The following is a 19,041-nucleotide window of genomic DNA, read 5'->3' as shown; positions in this document are numbered from 1 at the left end:
GGCGAGGGAGCCCTTCCCGGGCGCCTCCCACGGGATCGCCCGGCAGCCGCAGCACCACCTCCAGTCGCCGCAAACCCCGCGTGGAACAGACGACCCGGGTCTCAAGGGGCGGCCCGGGCGGGAGGCGGCCCCCCCGGTCCATCTCGGGCGCCGCCTGATGTACTCCTACTGCGCCCGGGTCCTCCCGGCCTGCCTCACTTTGGGGGGCTCAGGGTCCTCACGGGGGACCCCTGCACGTAAGCCAGGACGGCGTTCTGCAGGAAGCTCGCTCTCTGGGCCTCCTCGTCCCGGATGCGGGCGATCTCCGCCTCCCGGAGCCGCAGCTTCTCCCGGAGAGACGCGTTTTCGCTCTCCCTGTCCAGCAGCGCCTCTCGGTGGTCGCTCGCCATCACTGCAGGGCAAGGAGCGCAGTGAGCGGGCGCAGTCCCAGCGCACCGTGGCACGGCCTCAGCACGGGAGACCTGGCCAGCCCCGCTCTCTGGCTAGCCTCACGTCCCACCAGTGGGCGGCGGGAGGGAGGGCGAGGGTCTGGCTCACCTTTCAGCTGGCGCTCCAGGGCCGCCGCCTTCTCCTTCAGCGCCTCCTGAGCCGCCAGCTCTGCCTGCAGCCGGCCGTGCTGCTCCTGCAGCTCCACGCGCACCCTGCTCACCTCGGCCACCCTTTCCTGGTCCTTGAGGCTCAGCTCCTGCCAGGCACGAAGGTTGGGGAGTAAGGTGAGGGGTCGGGGCCTAGCATGCCCGGGGCCCCCCGCTGGAGCCCCGGCTACCTGCTGCAGCTCTTCCAGGCGCCGCCGCAGGCTCTCGACTTGCAAGCCCAGCTGGCTGGCCCGGGTCTGGGCCTCGGCCACCGCCTGCCTCTGCTGCAGGCAAGCGCCCTGCGCCTCGTCCCGTGCCTGCGCCAGCAGTCGCAGCTTGTCCTCCAGGTGAGCCAGACGCTGTCGCTGTGAGTACAGGAGCCGCCATGGAGAATGAGGGGCTCAGCCTGAGCTCACCTGAGGGAATGTCTGCATGGGCACGACCCCACCCCTCTGCAGGACTGGCTGCTCTAGTTACTAGGACTCTGAACCCGCTCCCCTGGCAGCCAGCTCCTCCAGATGCTCTCTGGGCTCCCCTCCTCCCTCTCCGGTCACACCACCCTTCCAGTCCCTCCATGGGTGTAGTCACAGGCTGCGGAGCTGAGCCAAACCTTCCCAGTATCTCAGGCCCTGATCTAAGGCAGAAGCTGACCCAACAGTGTCCAGGGTGTGCTGATCTGACCTCAACACCACACTCCCGCCTCCCCACTCAGACCGCAGCTCTGGAGTCTGCACGCGGACGGTGATGCTGGGCAGCCCGGAGGGTGGCGGACATCTGTGTGGCTCACCTCCTCCAGGTGGGCCTGGTTCTTGGCCTTGATCAGCTCCTCCTCCGCCTGGCCACGCTCGCTGAGTGCGGCTGCTTTCACTCGGCCCAACTCCTACGCAGACGGCCACCTGCCAGCGCGTTCTCCTGTCCCTGGCCCAAGGCCCTTCTCTCTCTGGCCCATCCAGCCAACCCCAACCAGGGGAGCTCCTCTCTGCCAGCCTCCTGAGGGCCACGCAGCTGCTCTGCCACCTAGCTCGCTGAGCAAGGTGCTTACGGCCAACGGAGCCCGAATGCCACCTAAGTCCCTCTGGCTTCTTGGGCACACTGGTGGGTGGGTCCCCAAAGTGGGACTTATGAGGCTCTGAGGCCAGGAAGCGGTCTCTGTGGTCCTGAGGTGGTGAACATCAGGAGTGCCTGCCTTGTTCAGCCCAGGGTTAAGGCAGAGCTTGGCCCTGCCTGGTGGGCGCTCACCTCTTCCAGGGACAGCCGAGCAGCCTCCAGCCTCTGCACCCGCTCCTGCATGGCCCTCTCACTGTCTTCCAGGTGCCGGGTCATGTGCTCCACCTGCTCAGGGGCAGGGATTGTGGGGCCGGGCTGGAGAGCCGGGCCTCCCTACCTTCCCCCCATGGACTGCCCACCCTGGAAGGCAGGCGTCTCTCAGGAACCTTGTTCATTCTGAGAAAGCACTGCCTCGGGTGGCCTAGCAGGAAACTACCCTAGCATGCGCACCCTGCACAGGTGGGGCTTGGTGTCTCCTCAGTGGCAGCCTGTACTACGGCTGAGGCATGGCCGGGGTCCCCTCCCAGCCCCAATACAAGGTTCCGGGTCTGGCATCCGCTCAGGCTGGCAAAATACAACCACCCAGTGACCCCAGGTTGGCAAGGGGAGCTCCCACCAGGCATGTGCTTTGGGGACACCTGCATGACACCAAGGACAGAGGCTGAGGAGCGTTACAGGCCAGATGAGGCCAACAAAGAGGGCACCTCCTTGATGCGCAGGCTTTCTGAGTCCTCCAGGCTCTGTCTGCACCTTCTCTTCTCCATGTCCAGGCGCTCTGGAAGCCCAGGGGGCAGAGTGTGTGTAAGTATCCCTGGGGGACCCTGTCCCCAGGGTGCCCATCCCCAACCCTTCCACAGCAGGCCTGCCCATGCCCACCCTCGGCCTGGATGGCCCGCATCTTCAGCTCGGCTGATGTGCTGGTCAGTTCCTGCCTGGTCTGGAACAGCTGCTCCTGCTGACACCTGACCTTCCGCTCCAACTCCTCTACCTGGAAAGCCGGCACCAGAGAGGGAAGCTGCAGCCCTGCCGTGCCCACCCTGGGCTCTCTGGCTCCCCCACAGCTACCTGGTTTTGCAGAAGCAGGTTCTTTTCATTGGCAGCAGACAAGTCTCTGAGGAGCTTAGACTCCCGCTCCGCAGCTTCCTGGGAGGGGAACGTGGTATGGGCTGTGAGGGTCACGAAGCTCCCTTGGCCCACCCCTCTCAAGCCCGCCCACCCACCTGCTGCTCCAGCTTGAGCTCCTTGGCCTGCCTCTGCGATAGGCTCAGCTGCTCCTGCTCTGCTGTGGCCAGGAGCTCCCCCAGGTCCTGGGCCTTCTGCTCTGACAGAGCCAGGGCGGCCTCCGTCATCTGCAGCCTGCAGAAAGGAAGGGCAGCACCCCCGCCCCGGCTGGAGCTTCATGTGCCTTACAAAGTCCTCGCTGCTCTCACTGTTGCTGGGCACCTAGTCAACCCCAGCCAGCACCCGCCTCCCCCAAGAAGACTTCTGGGTTACTGCCCCAGCCTCACCATTTCCCACCTCTACTTTGCAAACAGGACTTGCACACAGGCTCACACCACCCTCCTCTGTGCTGTGGGCATGTCTCTGAAGTATCCTGAGCCACCCCCTACTTACTTGGCCTTGAGAGCGTTGATGATGGAGTGCCTCTCATTCAGGGCTTCCTGAAGCTGTCCTACACGGGCTGCCGACACCCTGTGGGCAGAGAGGAGGGTGCAGAGTCACCCAAACCCCAGAGTGCTCCCGTACCCCTCTGGCCTTGGTAGCTGCTGCTGTTCCTTAAGCATCTACGGTCGCCTGGGCACTGAGCCTCCAGCCACCACCTCGTGGCCTCACTTGTGGGCTCAGGTTGGTCCCACCTGAGTCTGAGCCAGGACCCGATCCCTGAAGCCTTGCCTTGCCCCTGCCCTGGGCCCGCTCACCTGCTGCTCTTGGCCATCTCTTCCCGCTGCTTATCAATGGTCTCCATCAAGTCCAGAAACTGGGGACAGAGACAGCCACAGCCCAGTCAGAGCACCTACAGCCTGCCCACCGACCTTCTTCGGGGAAGGAGCCAGCGCCCACCAACACAGCAAGGCAGCAAAAGGTTCCACCCACAGCACCCTGTCTCCTTCACAGGAACGGTGGCTCCTGCAGCGTGAGGCCTTGGGTCTCAGACACCAGCTCCCCAAGGAAGCCCACCTGCAGGAGATCAGACCAGGAGGCCGCCCCTCCTTCCTGGTACAAGCCACTCAAGACAGGCTCTGGGGCCCCAAGGAAGGGAAAGTGGGTAGACCACAGGGCCGAGGGAGGCAGGACATGGCCAGGCCCTCCAGCCACGAGCAGCTCCAAGCTCAGTGAAGGCGCCATTCTCACCTGCTTGGACTTCTCCTCCCGGAGGTGCTGGACCTCCTTGCTGAGGACGTGAGTGCGGGCTTGGTTCTCCTGGAAGGTGGTGAGCCGGTCCTGGCTGTGGCCCATGGCTTGCTCTGCAGAAGGAGCTGTGTCAGCCGGGCGCAGGGGCTCATGCCTGGAATCCCAGCACTTTGGGAGGTTGAGGTGGGTGGATCACCTGAGGTCAGGGGTTTGAGACCAGCCTGGCCAACATGGTGAAACCCCATCTCTACTAAAAATGCAAAAAATTAGCCATGCATAGTATTGCACACCTGTAATCCCAGCTACTCGGGAGGCTGAGGCAGGAGAATCACTTGAACCCGGGAGGTGGAGGTTGCAGTGAGCCGAGATTTCGCCACTGCACTCCAGCCTGGGTGACAGAGCGAACTCAGTCACACACACACACACACACACACAAGGAGCTGTGTCACCCCGGAGCTGCTTAGCCTCAGGAGTGGCTGGTGGCCACCAGCCCTGCACCCGGCAGCTGGCTGCTTGGGAATCTATGCCTTGTAGGGCAACGTCTCACCTGGCAAGTCAGGGGAGCCCCCTCAGTGCATGAGGGTGGAAGGTGCTTCATGGGGTTGGGGCTGTGAGCAGGAGGCACCTGGTGTTGGGGGGCGTGGGCACACGTGTGGCAGAGGGGGCTGCTACACCGCAAAAGGCGAGGGCCATCCTGGGGCATCTGGCCACCATCCCAAAGGTCAAGGGGCACCACACAATGCTGAGGCGAATGCTGTGCCCAGCTCATGTTCTGGAAAGATCTGGGTGGCATGTGGCTAGGGGGCAGAGGTCAGGAGCGATGACAACACCCAGGGCAGCACTGAGGCAAAGCCAGGGACGGTGCAGCTGGAGCCAGAGGCCAGGCAGAGCCAGCAGAAGGGGGGAACCTCAGCACAGGGGCCGGAAGAGGCTGCCGCTGGGCGCGGATTAGGGAGTACGGGGCCTGGCAAAGTTCTCAGCTGGGTCTGGGGCACTGGGGCCTAAGGCTGAGACAGCAGCTGCAAGGATTTGGGGTCGCTGGTGGGAGGGAATGTGGAGGCCAGCACAGGCCAGGCGGCCCCACCTCTCATGACTCACATGCAAGGCCACAAACTCAGGGTGACCAGGGAGCCTTCCTGGCCAAGGCCTGGGCCACCTGAAACATCAGCAAGGCCGCCAAGGCCAGGGCTGTGAGCCACACGGCTTCAGCTTTCCCAGCTGTGAAATGGGCACCCTGCCACTGCACAGGTCCTAAGAACTCAGCAAGCACACAGGGCGCCTCGGACAGTGCCAGTGTGTGGTCAACGCCAATCAAGTGCCAAACAGGTGCCCCACGACCCCTCTGCTCCTTCCCGCTTCCCCGGGCTCTCAGGCTGCTCTCCTTGTCAGTTCCAGTCCTGAGCCGAGCACCCTGACCTCAGCGGACAGGCCTCTGTCAAAGGCTGGCACATGGCTCCACACAGCCCCGCACCATACCCACGGCTCTGAGGACATCTCCGGAGATGTTGTTCCCAGCCAGGTCCAGCCTCCACAGGGTTCTGTTGCTGGGGAGACAGTTCATGAGGGCCCGGCCTCCCAGGAGGCCAATGTTATTCCAGCGCAGGTCTGGAAGGAAACCTGTAGTCACCAGACAGAATGCACCTGGCAGAGGGGGAGCTGGCCTGGCTGGGGTGCTTCCCTGGGGGCACTGCCTTGTGGTCAACAGAGCAGGAACGCAGGCAAGTCCCCTAGCCCCTTACTTCCAAGAGCAAAGGCAGCCTCAGAGGGATGAAGGAGCCTGAGGCGCCTGGGAGGCCTCACCCAGCTGCTGGAGGGTGGTGTTGCCCTTCAGGGCGAGGGCCAGCTGCTCAGCGCCCTTGTGATTGATCTGGTTGTTGCGGAGGTCCAGCTGCTGCAGGGCGCCGTTGGCCGCCAGGCCCCCGCAGAAGGTGGCAAAGGCATCGTCCCACGTGCCCAGGCTGTTCCACTCCAGCGTGAGGCTGCAGGAGGGGTAGGAGCCAGAGTTCGCCTAGGGGACTGCCTGGCCTGTGGGGTCCAGGGCTTAGGGACAGGTGTGGGCTTGGGGTCTGATGGGCCGGAGCCTCTGACTACTCCCTGCCAGCGTATGTGAAACACGGGCAACTGGCAGTATGCAACTCGGGCTGCAGAACCATGTGCTCTGGGGCCAGTCCTCAACCACAGAGACAGGGCCTGCGGTGACGGTGGGTCCGGACCACCCCCCACCTCTGAATGGACTTGTTCTGTTGGAGGAGTTTTCCCAGAGCCTCGGCCCCTGCAGCCCGAAGGTTGTTGCCCTAGGAGAGAAACAGGCCGTCAGTCACTCCCGTGCCCTGATTGGCTCTGAATTTCCGCCCATGCCCCAAGGGCCTTGGTCAGCCAGGGGACAAGGCTGGGGTGCACTCTGCAGGGAGGTGCAGCCTCCCTCAGCTCCTGGGCTCCCTGCCTTCGGGGGCTTCCAAGGGCCAGCTTGTTTGCCGACATGAACTCTTGCTCCGGAGATGTTGACACACAGGAGGCCATCAGAGAACAGCCTGGGGACTTACAGACAGTTTCCAGCCACCTGCCCAGACCCCCGGCCCCTGAGACCTGGCATCTTCCCCCTCTCCTCTTGCCCTTGGGTGGCACACTTGGACACTCAAGAGCGCAGGTATCTCACCTTTAAGTCCAGAAAGCGCAGCACGGTGTTGGCACACAGGCCTCGGAGCAGCAGTGTGGCCCCTGTGTAAGGGGGGCCAGCGGTCACTCTCTGCCCCTGCTGACCCCAAGATCCTCCCCGTTGGCCCCTTTTCAGGGCATCTCCCTAGACCCAGGGAGGGACAACTGTCCCGGTGGTCTGGGTTGGCGCAGGCCAAGAGTCTTGCTATGAAGTCATGTTTGAAACACCTGCAGCCCCTGTCAGGCACCAAGCCGGCTCAGCACGCGGGGAACCAGGTAAGCGGGGCATGTCAAGGTCTCTCCCTGTCATACAGAGGAACTGTCCTCTACTCCCAGGTGCAGGAAGGGGCGCCCCTGCTCGCTTTAACTACGGCACAGAAAGAGGAGAGCCTGGAGAGGAAGCGACCTCTGGGGCTGCCGAGGCAACGGTGTGGGCAGCTAAGGAGCAGAGGGATCCACCGCGCCGCGCCTGCCCACCTTCCTCGCTGAGCATGCAGTCACTCAGGACCAGCTCTGTGCACAGCATCTCCCTCGGCAGCAGCTTGCCCAGGGCCCTGCAGGTCTCCACCGTCAGGCTCTGCGTGGCCAGGTCCAGCCGGCCCCTGGGAAGCTGGTGCAGCTGCTGCAGGACAGCCTCCTGGGGCTCGGCCCCACTCTCCCTGCACAGGCGGCTGTAGGAGCGCCGGAACTCCTCCATGACCCGCGGGGCCGGCAGGGCCTCCTCCGCATGCTCCCGCAGCTCCTTAAAGGGAGCCGCCCGGTGCGGAGCAGTCCCAGCGCCGAGTACGGGAGACGGGGCCTCCGCCGACCCAGACGAAGAGCAATCCGAGTGGGCTCCGCGGGCGGGAGGTCCTGGAGCGCGGGGCTGGGCAGTAGTGAAGGTCCGCTTTGGGCTGGGGCCCTGCAGTGCTTGGGGACTACCCGTGCAGGAAGCAGGCAGGCGCGTCGCGCGACCCCACCCGGCCCTGCCGCGCCTGCAGCCCCGACCCCCGCCCTCGCGACTGCCGCGTCGGGGCCTCAGTATCCAGGAAGAACAAGGCGCACCGGGAGAGGCCGCGGGAACTACAACTCCCAGCAGGCTCTGCGCAGGCAGCGCTCGGTGCGGGCCAATGAAAACGAACTGGCGCGCCCTTCGGGCCGCAGGCTGAAAGGGGGCAGCGCGCTCCAGGTTCATTGGCTAGCGGCATGAGGGTGGGGCCCCGAGGTGGCATGCTCCAGGCTCATTGGCTGACGGGCGTGAGGGTGGTGCCCCGGAAGGGCGCGCTCCGGGTTCATTGGCTGAGGGACGTGAGGGCGGGGCTGCTGGAGGGCGCGCTCGGGCCTCATTGGCTGAGGTATTGGGACGGGGCTCCGAGAGAAGGCGCTCCGGGTTCATTGGCTAGGGGAGCGGGGCGGGGCTCCGAGGGCGCGCTCTGCTCTCATTGGCTGGAGGGGCGGGGTTCCGGAGGGCGTGCGTCGAGGCTGCGATCATGGAGGGAGCTGGAGCTGGAGCCGGCTTCCGGAAGGTGAGGGCCGGCAGGCAGGGGCCAGGCGGGTGTGGACGCTCCGTCCCGACCCCACGCGTGACACCGTGAGGGCCAGACACCAGCCCCCGCCCTGCCCACCTGTGTCTTTGAGGTTGGGCTTGTTCTCAGACTCCGACCCCAGCCCCGCCGCGCGCCCCGCGCCCTCCTGGGCGGGGGTCTCGCAGCTAGTAGGAGGGCGCGTGGGGCAGCCGGGGCTGCGGGAAGGTGGAAAGGGTCTGCCAGGCAGGGGTGGGCGCCGTCATGGCGGAGTCCAAGCCGGCGAAGAGAGAGGAGGAGCTGGGCCGCCGCCCTGCGCCCTGAGCCTGGGGTCTCCTGTTAAGGGGAGATCAGGCCCCAGGACGGGGACAGTGAGATGGTCCAGCCCGAGGAGCCGGCAGGACCTACCCTAGCCGCCAGGCACAGTGGTTTCCCTTTTGCCTGCTCCATAGTGGGCACCAGCACTGGGCTAGGAACGCGTGGTTTCCTTGGTACTCCACGTTACTCACACTTGACACGGATTAACCCCACCCGCGAGTGGGGAAACTGAGGCACGGGGGCGTTAAGTGACTCAGCAGAGCTAGGGTCAGACCCAGGCCGTCTGAGCCAGGATCCGCCCAGGCTGCAGGGCGTGTCCCGCTCTTCCCTGCCCCTGGCAAGTGGAGCTCTCACAGGGTGCCATGTGCAGAGTCCATGTGCGGGGTCCCATCAGTGCAGGCAGAGTGGTTTCTGAGCCTTTCTTTCTTTTGCTCTACCTGAAGGTTGGGGCACTGAGCTTCCTCGATGTCAGCAGGGCCTCGTGGGCCTCTGTGGCCTGGGAAGGGAGGGTCTCAGGCCCTTGTGAACCCATCGTGGGGGAGGACTTCAAGGAAGTCCTGTAGAAGCAGGGAGAATTCTTTGTTTCTCCTGCATCAGGCCCTTCTTTATCACCCAAGACAGCAGGGGGTCAGTGTGGGGCACTCCGGTGGAGTTGCTGAAGATTCTCGCCAGAACTCAGAAAGTCACTGAGGCATGGGCCACCTCACTGGGTGGTTGGGAGAATCCCCCAGGTTAGAGTAGCTCAAAGGCCACTGCCGGAGAGGGGGCACTGGGTACACACCCCAGGAGGTCATGTGTTCTCTTCCTCAAGCCCACCTGACAACTAGAGGCCCGAGGGCTCTGGCCAGAGCTGGAGTTGTGGTCATTGCAGAGGATGAGTGTGAAGACGTTGGGGAGCAGGGGGCCTGCAGCCCTGGTGTGGCACCCACAGGTCATGGGGCAAAGCTGGGTGTGTCCCAGGCCCTCCCACAACTGCCCCAGTGCTGGGCCTGCCTTCCGAGGCCGCTGCCGGTGTACAGAGCAGCCCCTTGGATTGTCAAGGCAGCTCCGGCATCCGCCACTCTCTGGCGTGGGGTCCCGGAGCAGGTGGGAAGCTAGTGCCTTCTCTACGTTTTCTGGTGCCTTTCCGGTATTGCTGGCTGTAAGCAGCAGGAACGACCAGCAGGTGGCGCTGAGCTCACGCGGGTGGTGACTGGGACCCTGGCTAGGGGACAGGGAGGGCTCAGGACGAGCCGGGATGCTGGACCCTGCTGCCCGCTGCTGGGGAACATTCTTCACCTCCCGCGTCTCAGGGCTTCACCCATCCATGCTCTGCTTGTCACCTGCTGGACTGCTCTGGGTGAGGTGCTGTGACCTCCCTGTGGCCGATGCTGGCGGCCTGGCCGGTTGTTCACAGGTTAGTGCCTGTGTTTCTGGGCTCCTGGGTGCCCACTGCCCCTGCCCCCAGCCCTGGACGCTCCATGCTGGCTCCTTTCCCAGCCACTGTGGGCCAGTGCCTGGCCTGGGCCGCCTCACTGAGTCTGGTGGCTCCACCAGCCAGCCGGGGCTGCCCTCTGAGTCTCGGCCGCCACCACTGCCGCTGCCACCCGTCACTCTGTGCATAGCTCCTGTGTTCACACAATGCTCCCAAACTGAGCTCCTGCATCCTGGCTCCAAAATACACATGCCCACAGCCCCCCATCTCCTCAGAGCAGTGCTATCCTTTTGGGGTCTCAGCGTGGACCCCTCCCTTGTCCCTGTCCTCCGTCCATCAGGAAGGCAGAAAGGCCCTGGCTCTGCAGCCCCTCCCTTCCCCCCACCCCGGGCTTGGCAGCCAGAGTGGTTCTTTCAAATGCCAGTGCTGCTTTCCACAAAAAACCTAGAAAGGACTCCCAGTTGCCTGCCACGGAGAGCTGATCAGGCCCTGGGCCCTCAGCGTCTGGCCCACCCCTCACTCCAGCCTGCGGACCACGCTGGCACAGCCTAGCTCTATACTCCCAGGACACCAGCACCTCCTGCAGGATCATGAGCACCAGGGCAGGACCGGTGGAGCTGACCCAGCACCCAGAACAGAGTTGGCACAACCAAGGCCTTACGGGTGGTACTCCCTCAGTCCAGCCCACCTGGGAGCAGCCACCTCCAGCCTCCGGACCCAACCCGGGCTCTGCCTTCCCTGCCTCTCCACAAGGAGGGCAGAGCCATGGCCCTCTGCTGGGGATGGGAGTACAAGATCAGGCCAGACTCAACGAGGCCTTTCTCCACTCTCCCTGGAGCCCCAGCAGCAGGGCCTGCTCCCGTGTCTACAACCACTCACGCTGTAGGGAGGCTCCTTGCACAGACCTTGCAAAGAGTCCTGGCGCCCCAAGTGGAGCTGCCCACACATCCTGCTTCTCCAGCTTCTCCAGCTTCTGCCACCCTAACCACTAGGCTGGCCCTTGTCCCCTGCCCTGGGAGAGGCCCAAGCACAGAGGGCATCTCCAGCCAGAAATCACAGTCACCCAGAATGATCACCACTCCGGGGGGGTGCGGGGGGAGGGCAGGGCCTGGCGCTGACACCCCCTCCCCTCCAGGAGCTGGTGAGCAGGCTGCTGCACCTGCACTTTAAGGATGACAAGACCAAAGGTGCGGGTAGGGGTGTGGGCGGGAGGTGGTCCCCGTACTTGTCCTCAGGGACCCTTTCCGCAACTCCGCAGGGCCAAGGCCTGGGGAGGGCGGGGGTAGGTCTGGAGCCCCCAGCCGGAGCGGTGGGTGAGGGTCCCACATGGCCTCCCCTGCCTTGCAGTGAGCGGGGACGCGCTGCAGCTCACGGCGGAGTTGCTGAAGATCTTTGTTGTGGGTGAGTCCGGGGCCCGCGCTCCCTCCGGGCACCGCGTCCAGGATTCTTTTTGTGTTTTCACAGCGGGAAAGCCAAGAGGTGTTTTCCCCAGTTTCCCACAAGGTCCTAAACTTGGGTTTCCCGAGCCTGTTTGTCAGGTGCTGTGGCCTGGTTCTGGGGGCTGCCCGTGGGTGTGGGTGGGGGCACCGGCCCAGGCTGAGGCGCTCGCTGGGCTCAGGTTTAAGATCCCCCACCTCGCGTGTTTCTCACTGCAGAAGCAGCAGTCCGCGGGGTGCGGCAGGCCCAGGCAGAAGACGCGCTCCGTGTGGATGTGGAGCAGCTGGAGAAGGTGCTCCCGCAGCTGGTGGGTGAGCGTGGGTCACGGCGCCAGTGGAGGTGCCCAGCTGGCTGTCCCTAAGCACTTCTCTCCCCCACAGCTCCTGGACTTCTAGGGATCTCAGCCGTGGCTGAGGCCACCCCCAGAGGAGCCCCTGGTCCACGGAAGCAGGCCTTGTGTTTCCAGCGGCCTCTGATAACAGGCGGGGAAGGACCCGAGGGGTTTAGAGTTGATTCAAACAAGATCCCCAGGTGGCTCCAGCCTGTGCAGAAGGAGCAGGACTGCAGTGCACTGCTGCCCTTGGAGTGTCCAGTGGGGACACTGGTGTGGGAAGGGGCAGCACCTGGGGAGTCCCTGCCTCTCCTCCCTGGGGCAACAGTGCGTACCACCCAGGGTCCTACAGGCAGGTGCTGGGAAAGGCCCGGCCAGCAGGTAGCCTGTGTGTTTGACAAACAGCGGCTGGCAGTGCTGCCTCCTGCCCACATTCCTGCCACCCGACATCAAAGCTGGCGTGTGACCTTTCCAGCCATGCGATATTCCCCTTGGAAGATGCTTCCCCAGGCTATAAATTTGTTCTCACAAAGCAACATCAATAAATCAAAACTGTCTCTCCCAGCTTGGCCTTCTTGCCATTAATCACCAAAGTCAAACTGCTTCAAAGCCTCGCTCCCTGTGTGCGCCCTTCCACTCCTGGTAAGCACCAGGAGGACACACTAACACACAGCATGTGTGCGAGTGACTCGGCCCCGCCCCCCGGCGCTGCGGAACCCGGACCGCGCACATGCGGCCACCCGCCTGGAAAATGTTCCTCCTGCCCCAGGGGTTGGGGCAGCCACAGGGGCTGCCACCAGTGGGCAGTGGCTTCCAGGAATGTTCCTGTGGCCGCAGGCAGTGGCCACAGGCAGGACCAAGACACACAGGGTGAGAGAGACCCTGGCCCAAGGGCCTGCTGAAATGAAGAACGGGCCTCCCCTTTTCTCCGACACAGGTCCCAAGCAGTGCCATGGGGGTGCAGGTCAGCCCCCTCAGGCCATGCCCTCTGCCCACCCTTGGAGACACAGGGCTGTGGGACCTGCCTGGATGCCCCGCCCAAGTCTGGCTGCCCTCTCTCGGGGGCTTCTGGCATAAGCTCCACTTGTGCCAACGCTTGGGAAGTGGGCAGAGCCTTGGCCACTTCCCCTCCAGCCCACCTCACTCTCTCTCGTCAGAGCCCAGGACTGGAAGCACCCCAGGGGCTCTCAGCTGAGTGCCATCCTGGTGCCCCACGCAGGGAGGGGAAGGGGAAGGGGTAGGGAGTCAGGGTGGGAAGCACAAGAGCTGCCCTGTGGGACCCATCAGAGGCGGCCCGGCCTCTCTCCTGCCCTGGTGCCCAAAGACAACTTTGAGGCAAGCCTCTTCATCCTTGATTGAGCCCCACTGGCCCCGGGAAGGCAGGGCTGCTGAGACCCACCCCTTCCCCGCTCTGCCCACCTCAGTAGGTCAGTTTGAAAGCCCTGGGAGCCTGTGGAAGTCATCAGACTTGCTGGGGAGGCTGGCTGTGGGGTGGGCCAGGGCCAGAACCCAGCACTATAGCCGCTCAGGGGCAGTGGGAGGCCCAAGGTCAGGCCCTGCCCTGCAGATGTGGGGGGACCTACTAACTCCTCCCCCAGCTCTTGGCCCGGGGCTTGGCTCCTGGGTTACAGGTAATTTCCCCAAAAAAGCCTTTTTCTTCCAGCACTTCTGTTCTCCTCGGAGGACCCAAAAAAGCCTTTCTTCCAGCACTTCTGTTCTCCTCGGAGAAGGGATAAATAACTGTTAGGTAAAAATGAAGAGGAGACCCACGTGGGTTCAGGATGCAACACCACGGTCCACCAGGCTCCTCGGGGGCCCACACCACGGTCCACCAAGCTCTCAGGCCTGGACACTGCGGTCCAGCTGAGCCAGGGCAGAGGACGGGGGCCCTTTTCTGGAGAAAGCACGACAGGAATGCGTTGAGGGATGCACAAGTCTTTATTCCTGCTGGCAGAGGAGGTGGTCCTGTGGGTGGCAGAGTGGGCACCTCGGGCTGGTGGCTCTCACCTCTTGCTGGCTGTAGTGCAAACACACCAGGGTGACCACAGGCCCTGGGCTCCTGCCGCCGGCCACCCGCCCACCAGTCCAGCTGAAGCACTCGGCCCTGCCGGCCACAGCACCTAGCCCTTCAGCCCAATGGCCCTGCCACAGCACCCGGCCCCCCACCCTCCACCCGGCCACAGCACCCTGCCTTCCACCCGGCCGCAGTACCCGGAAGCTTCAGCCACTTGGGCACCTTGCCCAGGCTCCTCTTCACAGGCTGGGCCGTCCCTGGTATGGGCTCAGGGGGGCCCAGTGCCCCCGCCTCAGCAGTTGGTTCAGACTCAGGTGCAGGGTCAGGGGCTGGCGATGGGGAAGGGGACCCGGCAACCCTGGACATGCACCTAGGGGGAGGCGAAGATGCAGGGTGGTGAGTGCCGCCATGGGAGGTGCCCCCAGACCCACAGGCACTTACCTGGCCACCAGCATGTCGGCTGCAGATGGGGAGATGGCGTGCTCCAGCAGGCCAGGCTCCAGGTAGACACCTGCAGGGAGGCCCAAGCTCACCCTGAGCCTCTGAGGGGGGGCCATCCGCCATCCGCCATACACCATCCACCCAGCATCTGCCCACTGGCACTCGGCTCTGGGAGGGCAGTGACCAGCAGGTGGATGTCCCAGCCCTCTCTCGGGGAGGTGGTTATTGGGGGCCGCAGAGCTCCCTCTCAGACCCAAAGGAGGCCCCAGACTGAATGCCCTTCCAGGCAGCTGGCTCTGAGGTCCAGAGACAGGCTGGCCGGGCTCCAACGGCCCCAACCACCGACACTCACCTGCCGGCTCCTTGGCTCCGAAGTGTACTAGAGCGGCCGGGAAGAGGTTTGCCTGCAGGGAGGGCGGGGGGCTCAGGGGCCGGGTGGGCACCGTGGGCAGAGCACCCCCCTGTGGTCCGGGCTCCAACGGCCCCAACCACCGACACTCACCTGCCGGCTCCTTGGCTCCGAAGTGTACCAGAGCGGCCGGGAAGAGGTTTGCCTGCAGGGAGGGCGGGGGGCTCAGGGGCCGGGTGGGCACCGTGGGCAGAGCACCCCCCTGTGGTGGAGGCAGCCACACCCCCAGGGCCCGGCCCTACTCATGGCCACAGCTCCACCATCAGGCGGGCCCTGCCTGCCCGGCCCCCATGAACCCCTCTTCACCCAGCTTCCTGTCTGGCACCAACCCTACCCTACCCCTATACGCAAGGCCAGGGCGCCCATGGGACCACCCCAAGTCCCAAGCCCCAAGGCAGCTGAAGGCTGCGGCCTCGAGGGTCCTCAAGCCACGCAGCATCACAGTCCTCCCTCCTCTGGCCTCTGCACCTGAGGAAGGTGGGGCCAGGCATGGCGGGTCCTGGCGTATGTGCCGGGACCACCGTGGAGAGGTGCAGCTGCCAGGGTGGGGTATCCCCCTCCCAGCTCCAGATTCCCCCTCCCGGCTCCAGGCTGCTTGGGGCCACAGGCTGGGGGTGGGAGTGGGGCTGGGGGATGTTAAAAGATTAATAAGAGGAAGCTTCAAAGGCCAGGCCCAGGAACACTGAAACCTCAGCCTCCAGCCAGGGGCCCAGGGACACAAACAAGGGCCGTGAATGCTTTGAAAACCCAATTGTGCCGCCTGGGATCAAAGCCTTGTGAGGAGAGAAGGGCCTGTGGGGTGGGCAGGGGCTGCCCGAGTGGCCCTGAAGAGGCGCCGGAAGCTGGGGAGCCAGGAAGGGAGTACGGGGAGGACGGCGCCAGGAGTGGTCTCGGCCTCTCACAGGCAGACGGCATGCTCCGTCACCACGGGGCCTCCAAGATTCACACCCAGGCTGCAACTGCTCACAGAAGCCCAGGGGACACTGCCCAGAGGCCACTGTGGGCACAGGAGGCCTGGCCAGCCCCACCTGCAGCCCACCTGCAAGGGGCAAGAGGGCTCCCTCAGAAGCCACCGATGCAGAGAGGCACCTGGTGTTCATCACAGCCGCACAGGCCAGGACCCTCACCCGGCACTGTCCCGTGGGATGCACAGAAAGGGGCAGGCAGGACTCGGGAACGCCAGCGGAGGGAAGTAGGCTTGGTGGCCGGGCCTGGGGCACCCGGGCTCTGTCTGCGCCTCTGTGCAGGGAGCACTGAGCCAGGCAGCCTACCCAGCCTGTCCCCACGTGCTTGTGCCCAGCCTTGACTCAGGAGGGATTCCACTGCTCGGACGAGGGGATGGTGGAGAGGAGGGTCAGCAGACTGGGCGGCATGGAGGCTGACCAGTGCTTGGAGAGGCTCGGCCTCTGGATGGACCCGAAAAAAGGAGCCTCTGAGACTCCATGTCACCTCCATCCCCCACCGGTGGAAAGGATGTTCTCTGCCCTGGTTCCCAGGCGCCATTTCAGTAAGGGACCCAGGGTGAATGGAACTACCTGGTCACCAAGCTGGGGCAAGAAAAGGAAGGTGGGTCACACCATCCCTCCAGCCACCCAGAGCAGGGCCCAGGATGGGCCTTGGAGGGAGGCTCAGGCTGAGGGGCCTTTCCCCACCAGCACTGTCCCAGGAGGTCTCAGGCTGCCCCTGACTGGCTCCCTCGGCTGACAGGGAGAAGTGGGGGTGCCCGCCCTGCCCTGACACAGCCTGAGGGCCTGGAGCCGGCCCCTCCCTAGCTGCTGCCCAGGACACTGGGGTCCCAAATCCGGCCACCTCTCTGCTGCCAGCCCCTTACCCCACTCAGTGTTGCCAGGAAGAGTTTCCGAAAGGAGGCCTACGCCAACCCCCATGGGGCAGCAACTCTGCAGGGGCTGCATGCACACGTGGCCCAGCGCCCCGGTCGCCCCCTCCAAAGAGAACGGCACCACCCTCGGGGAAATGAAGCCAAGAGAGGAGCCCTTACAGCCCAAGATGCCCGGGAGGGAGGTGGCACCATGATGCCTGGGCAGGGAGATGGCACCACAGTGCCTGGGAGGGAGGCGGCACCACGGTGCCCGGGAGGGAGAGATGGGGCATCCACCCACAGAGCGGGAGCGGGGACTGCAGGCGCCATCCCACCTTCTGCAAGACCATTTGTCAACGAGGAAATTTCAGAGGGTCCAGGTGGGGCAGGGCCTGGTGGGTGGGAGGAAGGGGCCTGTCGTTCCCAGAGAGGCCCTGGCAGTGGGCAACACAGTAGTACAGGACGGGGCTGTCCTGGGTGGAAAGGAAGGACACAACTGGCTAGGGGTGGGCGCCCAGCAGGCACTCAGGCCAGAAGTGCCAGTCACTCCCTCCCAGGTGGGTGGCCAGTGTCCTGGCAGAGGGTCCCCCGAGGCAGCCTGAGAGCTCCAACAAACAGAGGGTGTTAGGAGCCAGGCTTGCCCCACCAAAGCCAACGGAAGGAAGCCCAAACAGCAGAGACTTTGAAGAGATAAGTGAGGTGACCGTGACATCAAAGGTGGGCCTAGTCCAGGATGACCTTCCTTACGACATGAGGACGCGGACGCACACAGAGGTGACCGTGCCAGCCCTGACGCCCCAGGCCAGGAAGCAGGTTTCAGGCAACGGTGGGGGCTTTGTTCCCCACAGTGGTGCCCCCACACTGCTCACAATTCCCTGTCCTCAATCCTGGCCGCCTCCTCCCAAGCCCTCCCAGAAAATCTGCGCTGTCCCTCTCAGAAGCAGGGGGCTGGCCCCTGGACACCCCTCAGGCAGCAGGAGCCGGAGCAGGGCCCTGCCAGAGACAGACACGAAAGCTGGTGCTTCCACGCCCACCGCCTGCTTGCCTGCCAGGGAGGCAGGCTTCCCTCCCTCAGCCCCGCCAGCTCTCTGACGGCAGGCAGGCAGGAACGTCACCAGGGACGCCACCCCGAGAGGCCCCCAGACTAGAGCCGAGCTGACAGAGGGCAGGAGATGGTGGCTGGCGGGGAAGCCATGTATCCCCAGGAACAGGGCAGCAGCATCCCAGGGCTCTTAGGGGGCCTCCCAGTGGGAGGGTGGGCTGCAGGCCTGGGCACTGGTCCTCCTCCATCCCAAGGCATCTTCCAAATTCAATGTTTATCAACTGGCTGGCCAGCAAGGGAGGGGGTGGAGACGGAGGAAGGAGGCCCAGAGTCCGCCCAGCAGCTCGGGGGCTCCGAGGGGACTGTCTCACCCCTCCCCTGCCTCCGCCTCGGGGAACCCCACTCAGTCCTGCTCCTGATCACCCCTGGCAGCTGCCAGCCTTCTTGCCCCATCTCAGCAAGTGGCTGCAGCCTCAGGCAGCAAGCAAGCTTCTCACCTCCAACCCAGGCCTCTGCAGAGGCCTATGGCCACTTAAAAAAAACAAACAAACAAAAAAAAACCGCCTCTGTTGCTCATTAAAATATCTCAAGAGGCTTTGAAGAGGAAACATTAGGCCAGAGGGCTTCGGAAGGCCCCAGGCGGCTCTCCCACAGGCCAAGGACAGGACATTCATTGCTTCTGGCTCTGGAGGGCGGCCCAGCAGGGCTGGGGACCGGGCACCCTCACTCTGGCCCCACCCTCAGGAGCTCTCAGGAAGGTGGCAGGGACCCACAGAAGCAGCGGACAGCTATGGGTACCAGCGCATTCCTAGCAGGGGCCAGTGGGGCCAGCGGGAGAGGCCGGGAAGGGGGAAGGGGCAGGAACACAGACTTCGCAGCCGAAGCCCCAGGCGGCCGTCTCCAGCTGAGGGCCTGGTCCCTCTGGGGCTCCCCAAGCCCTGCTCCCAGGCCTGCCGGGCCCTTCCTCACCCAGACGCCTGGGCGGGGACTGGTGCTGCTTTGGCCCCAGCACAGCAGCCGAGGGGGGCCGAGACCTCCAAGCGGCCTCAGTTCAGGCAGGCCGCCTAGCAGGCCCTTTCTCACCCGGGGCCAGGCAGGAAGCAGAGGAGGCTGGAAAGACCTGTCAGAAACAACTTCAGAGCCGCACGGCCCCCTCTGAACCCACCCGCTCTCAAAGGCTTTATTATCCCGCACCAGCGCCTGCCAAGCCACTCCTTCCTGACTGCAGGCCTCACCCTCGTGTCCTGCCCTCCCTGGAGGGCCCCGCCCCGCAGCACCCCAGGGAGGCCTTCAGGTACCTGAAAGAGGGTCCGCGTGTGGTCGTCCAGGACTGTTTTTGGAGGGGTGATGACTGAGGGGAGAAGGCATCTATGTGTTAGGAAGCACTGCGGTCCCCATCCATGTCCCAAAAGAAGACAGGCCTGAAGATGGGGGTGACACCTCAAGTGGGGCAGAAGAGCCCCTCGTGATCACGGCCTAGCCCACACTCCTGCTGCGGAAACCCCAGCTGGGGGCTCGGAGGGGCCGGGGCGGGGCAGGCCCAACTGCAGGGGTCACCACCTGAAACTAGTAGGCCTCACAAAACCTAAAAAGTTAGCACCAGGTGGCCCTAGATAGGGTCCCACACTGCCTAGATAGGGTCCCACCCTGCCTCGATAGTGTTCCACCCTGATAGGGTCCCACCC

The 19,041-nt window shown here is 64.4% G+C and overlaps 3 protein-coding genes across 9 annotated transcripts in view; 1 reads left to right on the top strand and 2 right to left on the bottom strand.

Annotated features, from left to right (window-relative positions):
• Positions 1-4: 4 nt before the first annotated feature.
• Positions 5-7,689, bottom strand: LRRC45 (leucine rich repeat containing 45). The gene is made up of 17 exons (XM_011964214.1): positions 7,107-7,689; positions 6,631-6,692; positions 6,198-6,268; positions 5,775-5,953; positions 5,451-5,579; positions 3,975-4,087; positions 3,542-3,600; positions 3,237-3,314; positions 2,843-2,978; positions 2,688-2,765; positions 2,499-2,610; positions 2,327-2,397; positions 1,815-1,907; positions 1,363-1,455; positions 767-940; positions 538-685; positions 5-391 (listed from the first exon to the last, which is right to left on the bottom strand). Exons 1-17 carry the CDS (start codon positions 7,324-7,326, stop codon positions 195-197), a joined length of 2,013 nt encoding a protein of 670 aa, XP_011819604.1. The 5' UTR covers positions 7,327-7,689; the 3' UTR covers positions 5-194.
• A 363-nt stretch (positions 7,690-8,052) lies between these two features.
• Positions 8,053-12,195, top strand: STRA13 (stimulated by retinoic acid 13). 7 transcript variants are annotated; one of them, XM_011963845.1, is made up of 5 exons: positions 8,053-8,134; positions 10,999-11,050; positions 11,211-11,264; positions 11,519-11,607; positions 11,681-12,195. In XM_011963845.1, exons 1-5 carry the CDS (start codon positions 8,099-8,101, stop codon positions 11,693-11,695), a joined length of 246 nt encoding a protein of 81 aa, XP_011819235.1. In that variant the 5' UTR covers positions 8,053-8,098; the 3' UTR covers positions 11,696-12,195. The 7 variants fall into 7 exon arrangements, 6 of the variants coding, with proteins under 6 accessions (XP_011819235.1, XP_011819471.1, XP_011819386.1 ...); XM_011963717.1 differs by having other exon boundaries at positions 8,068-8,134; positions 11,211-11,401; XM_011964081.1 differs by lacking the exon at positions 11,211-11,264 and having other exon boundaries at positions 8,062-8,134; positions 11,519-11,592.
• Positions 12,196-12,771: 576 nt separating this feature from the next.
• ASPSCR1 (alveolar soft part sarcoma chromosome region, candidate 1) overlaps positions 12,772-19,041 on the bottom strand; it is a 43,342-nt gene continuing 37,072 nt past the window's right edge. The window contains 7 exon segments of the mRNA XM_011933383.1: positions 12,772-12,797; positions 13,402-13,648; positions 13,823-14,015; positions 14,087-14,156; positions 14,589-14,640; positions 18,655-18,760; positions 18,762-18,777. Of these exon segments, the coding sequence (XP_011788773.1) occupies positions 12,772-12,797; positions 13,402-13,648; positions 13,823-14,015; positions 14,087-14,156; positions 14,589-14,640; positions 18,655-18,760; positions 18,762-18,777 (710 nt within the window).

The sequence above is a fragment of the Colobus angolensis genome, unplaced genomic scaffold (genome assembly GCF_000951035.1).
Source record: "Colobus angolensis palliatus isolate OR3802 unplaced genomic scaffold, Cang.pa_1.0 Scaffold1, whole genome shotgun sequence".
Classification (NCBI taxonomy): Eukaryota; Metazoa; Chordata; class Mammalia; order Primates; family Cercopithecidae; genus Colobus; species Colobus angolensis.
The sequence above is the reverse complement of the archived record's forward strand: the minus strand, read 5'-3'. Positions and strand labels throughout refer to the sequence as shown.

Bases quoted from the DNA above. Each gene is read 5' to 3' on its own strand.
- STRA13 (XM_011963717.1), top strand. From the start codon at position 8,099: ATGGAGGGAGCTGGAGCTGGAGCCGGCTTCCGGAAG. The intron at 11,402-11,518 runs GTGCTGTGGCCT...TTCTCACTGCAG, and splicing joins TTCCCGAGCCTGTTTGTCAG to AAGCAGCAGTCCGCGGGGTG. The intron at 11,608-11,680 runs GTGGGTGAGCGT...TCTCCCCCACAG, and splicing joins AGAAGGTGCTCCCGCAGCTG to CTCCTGGACTTCTAGGGATC.
- LRRC45 (XM_011964214.1), bottom strand. From the start codon at position 7,326: ATGGAGGAGTTCCGGCGCTCCTACAGCCGCCTGTGCAGGGAGAGTGGG. The intron at 2,398-2,498 runs GTGGGCATGGGC...CTGGGCTTCCAG, and splicing joins GCGGGCCATCCAGGCCGAGG to AGCGCCTGGACATGGAGAAG. The intron at 1,456-1,814 runs GTGAGCGCCCAC...CCGTCTGCGTAG, and splicing joins CTCGGCTGTCCCTGGAAGAG to GAGTTGGGCCGAGTGAAAGC.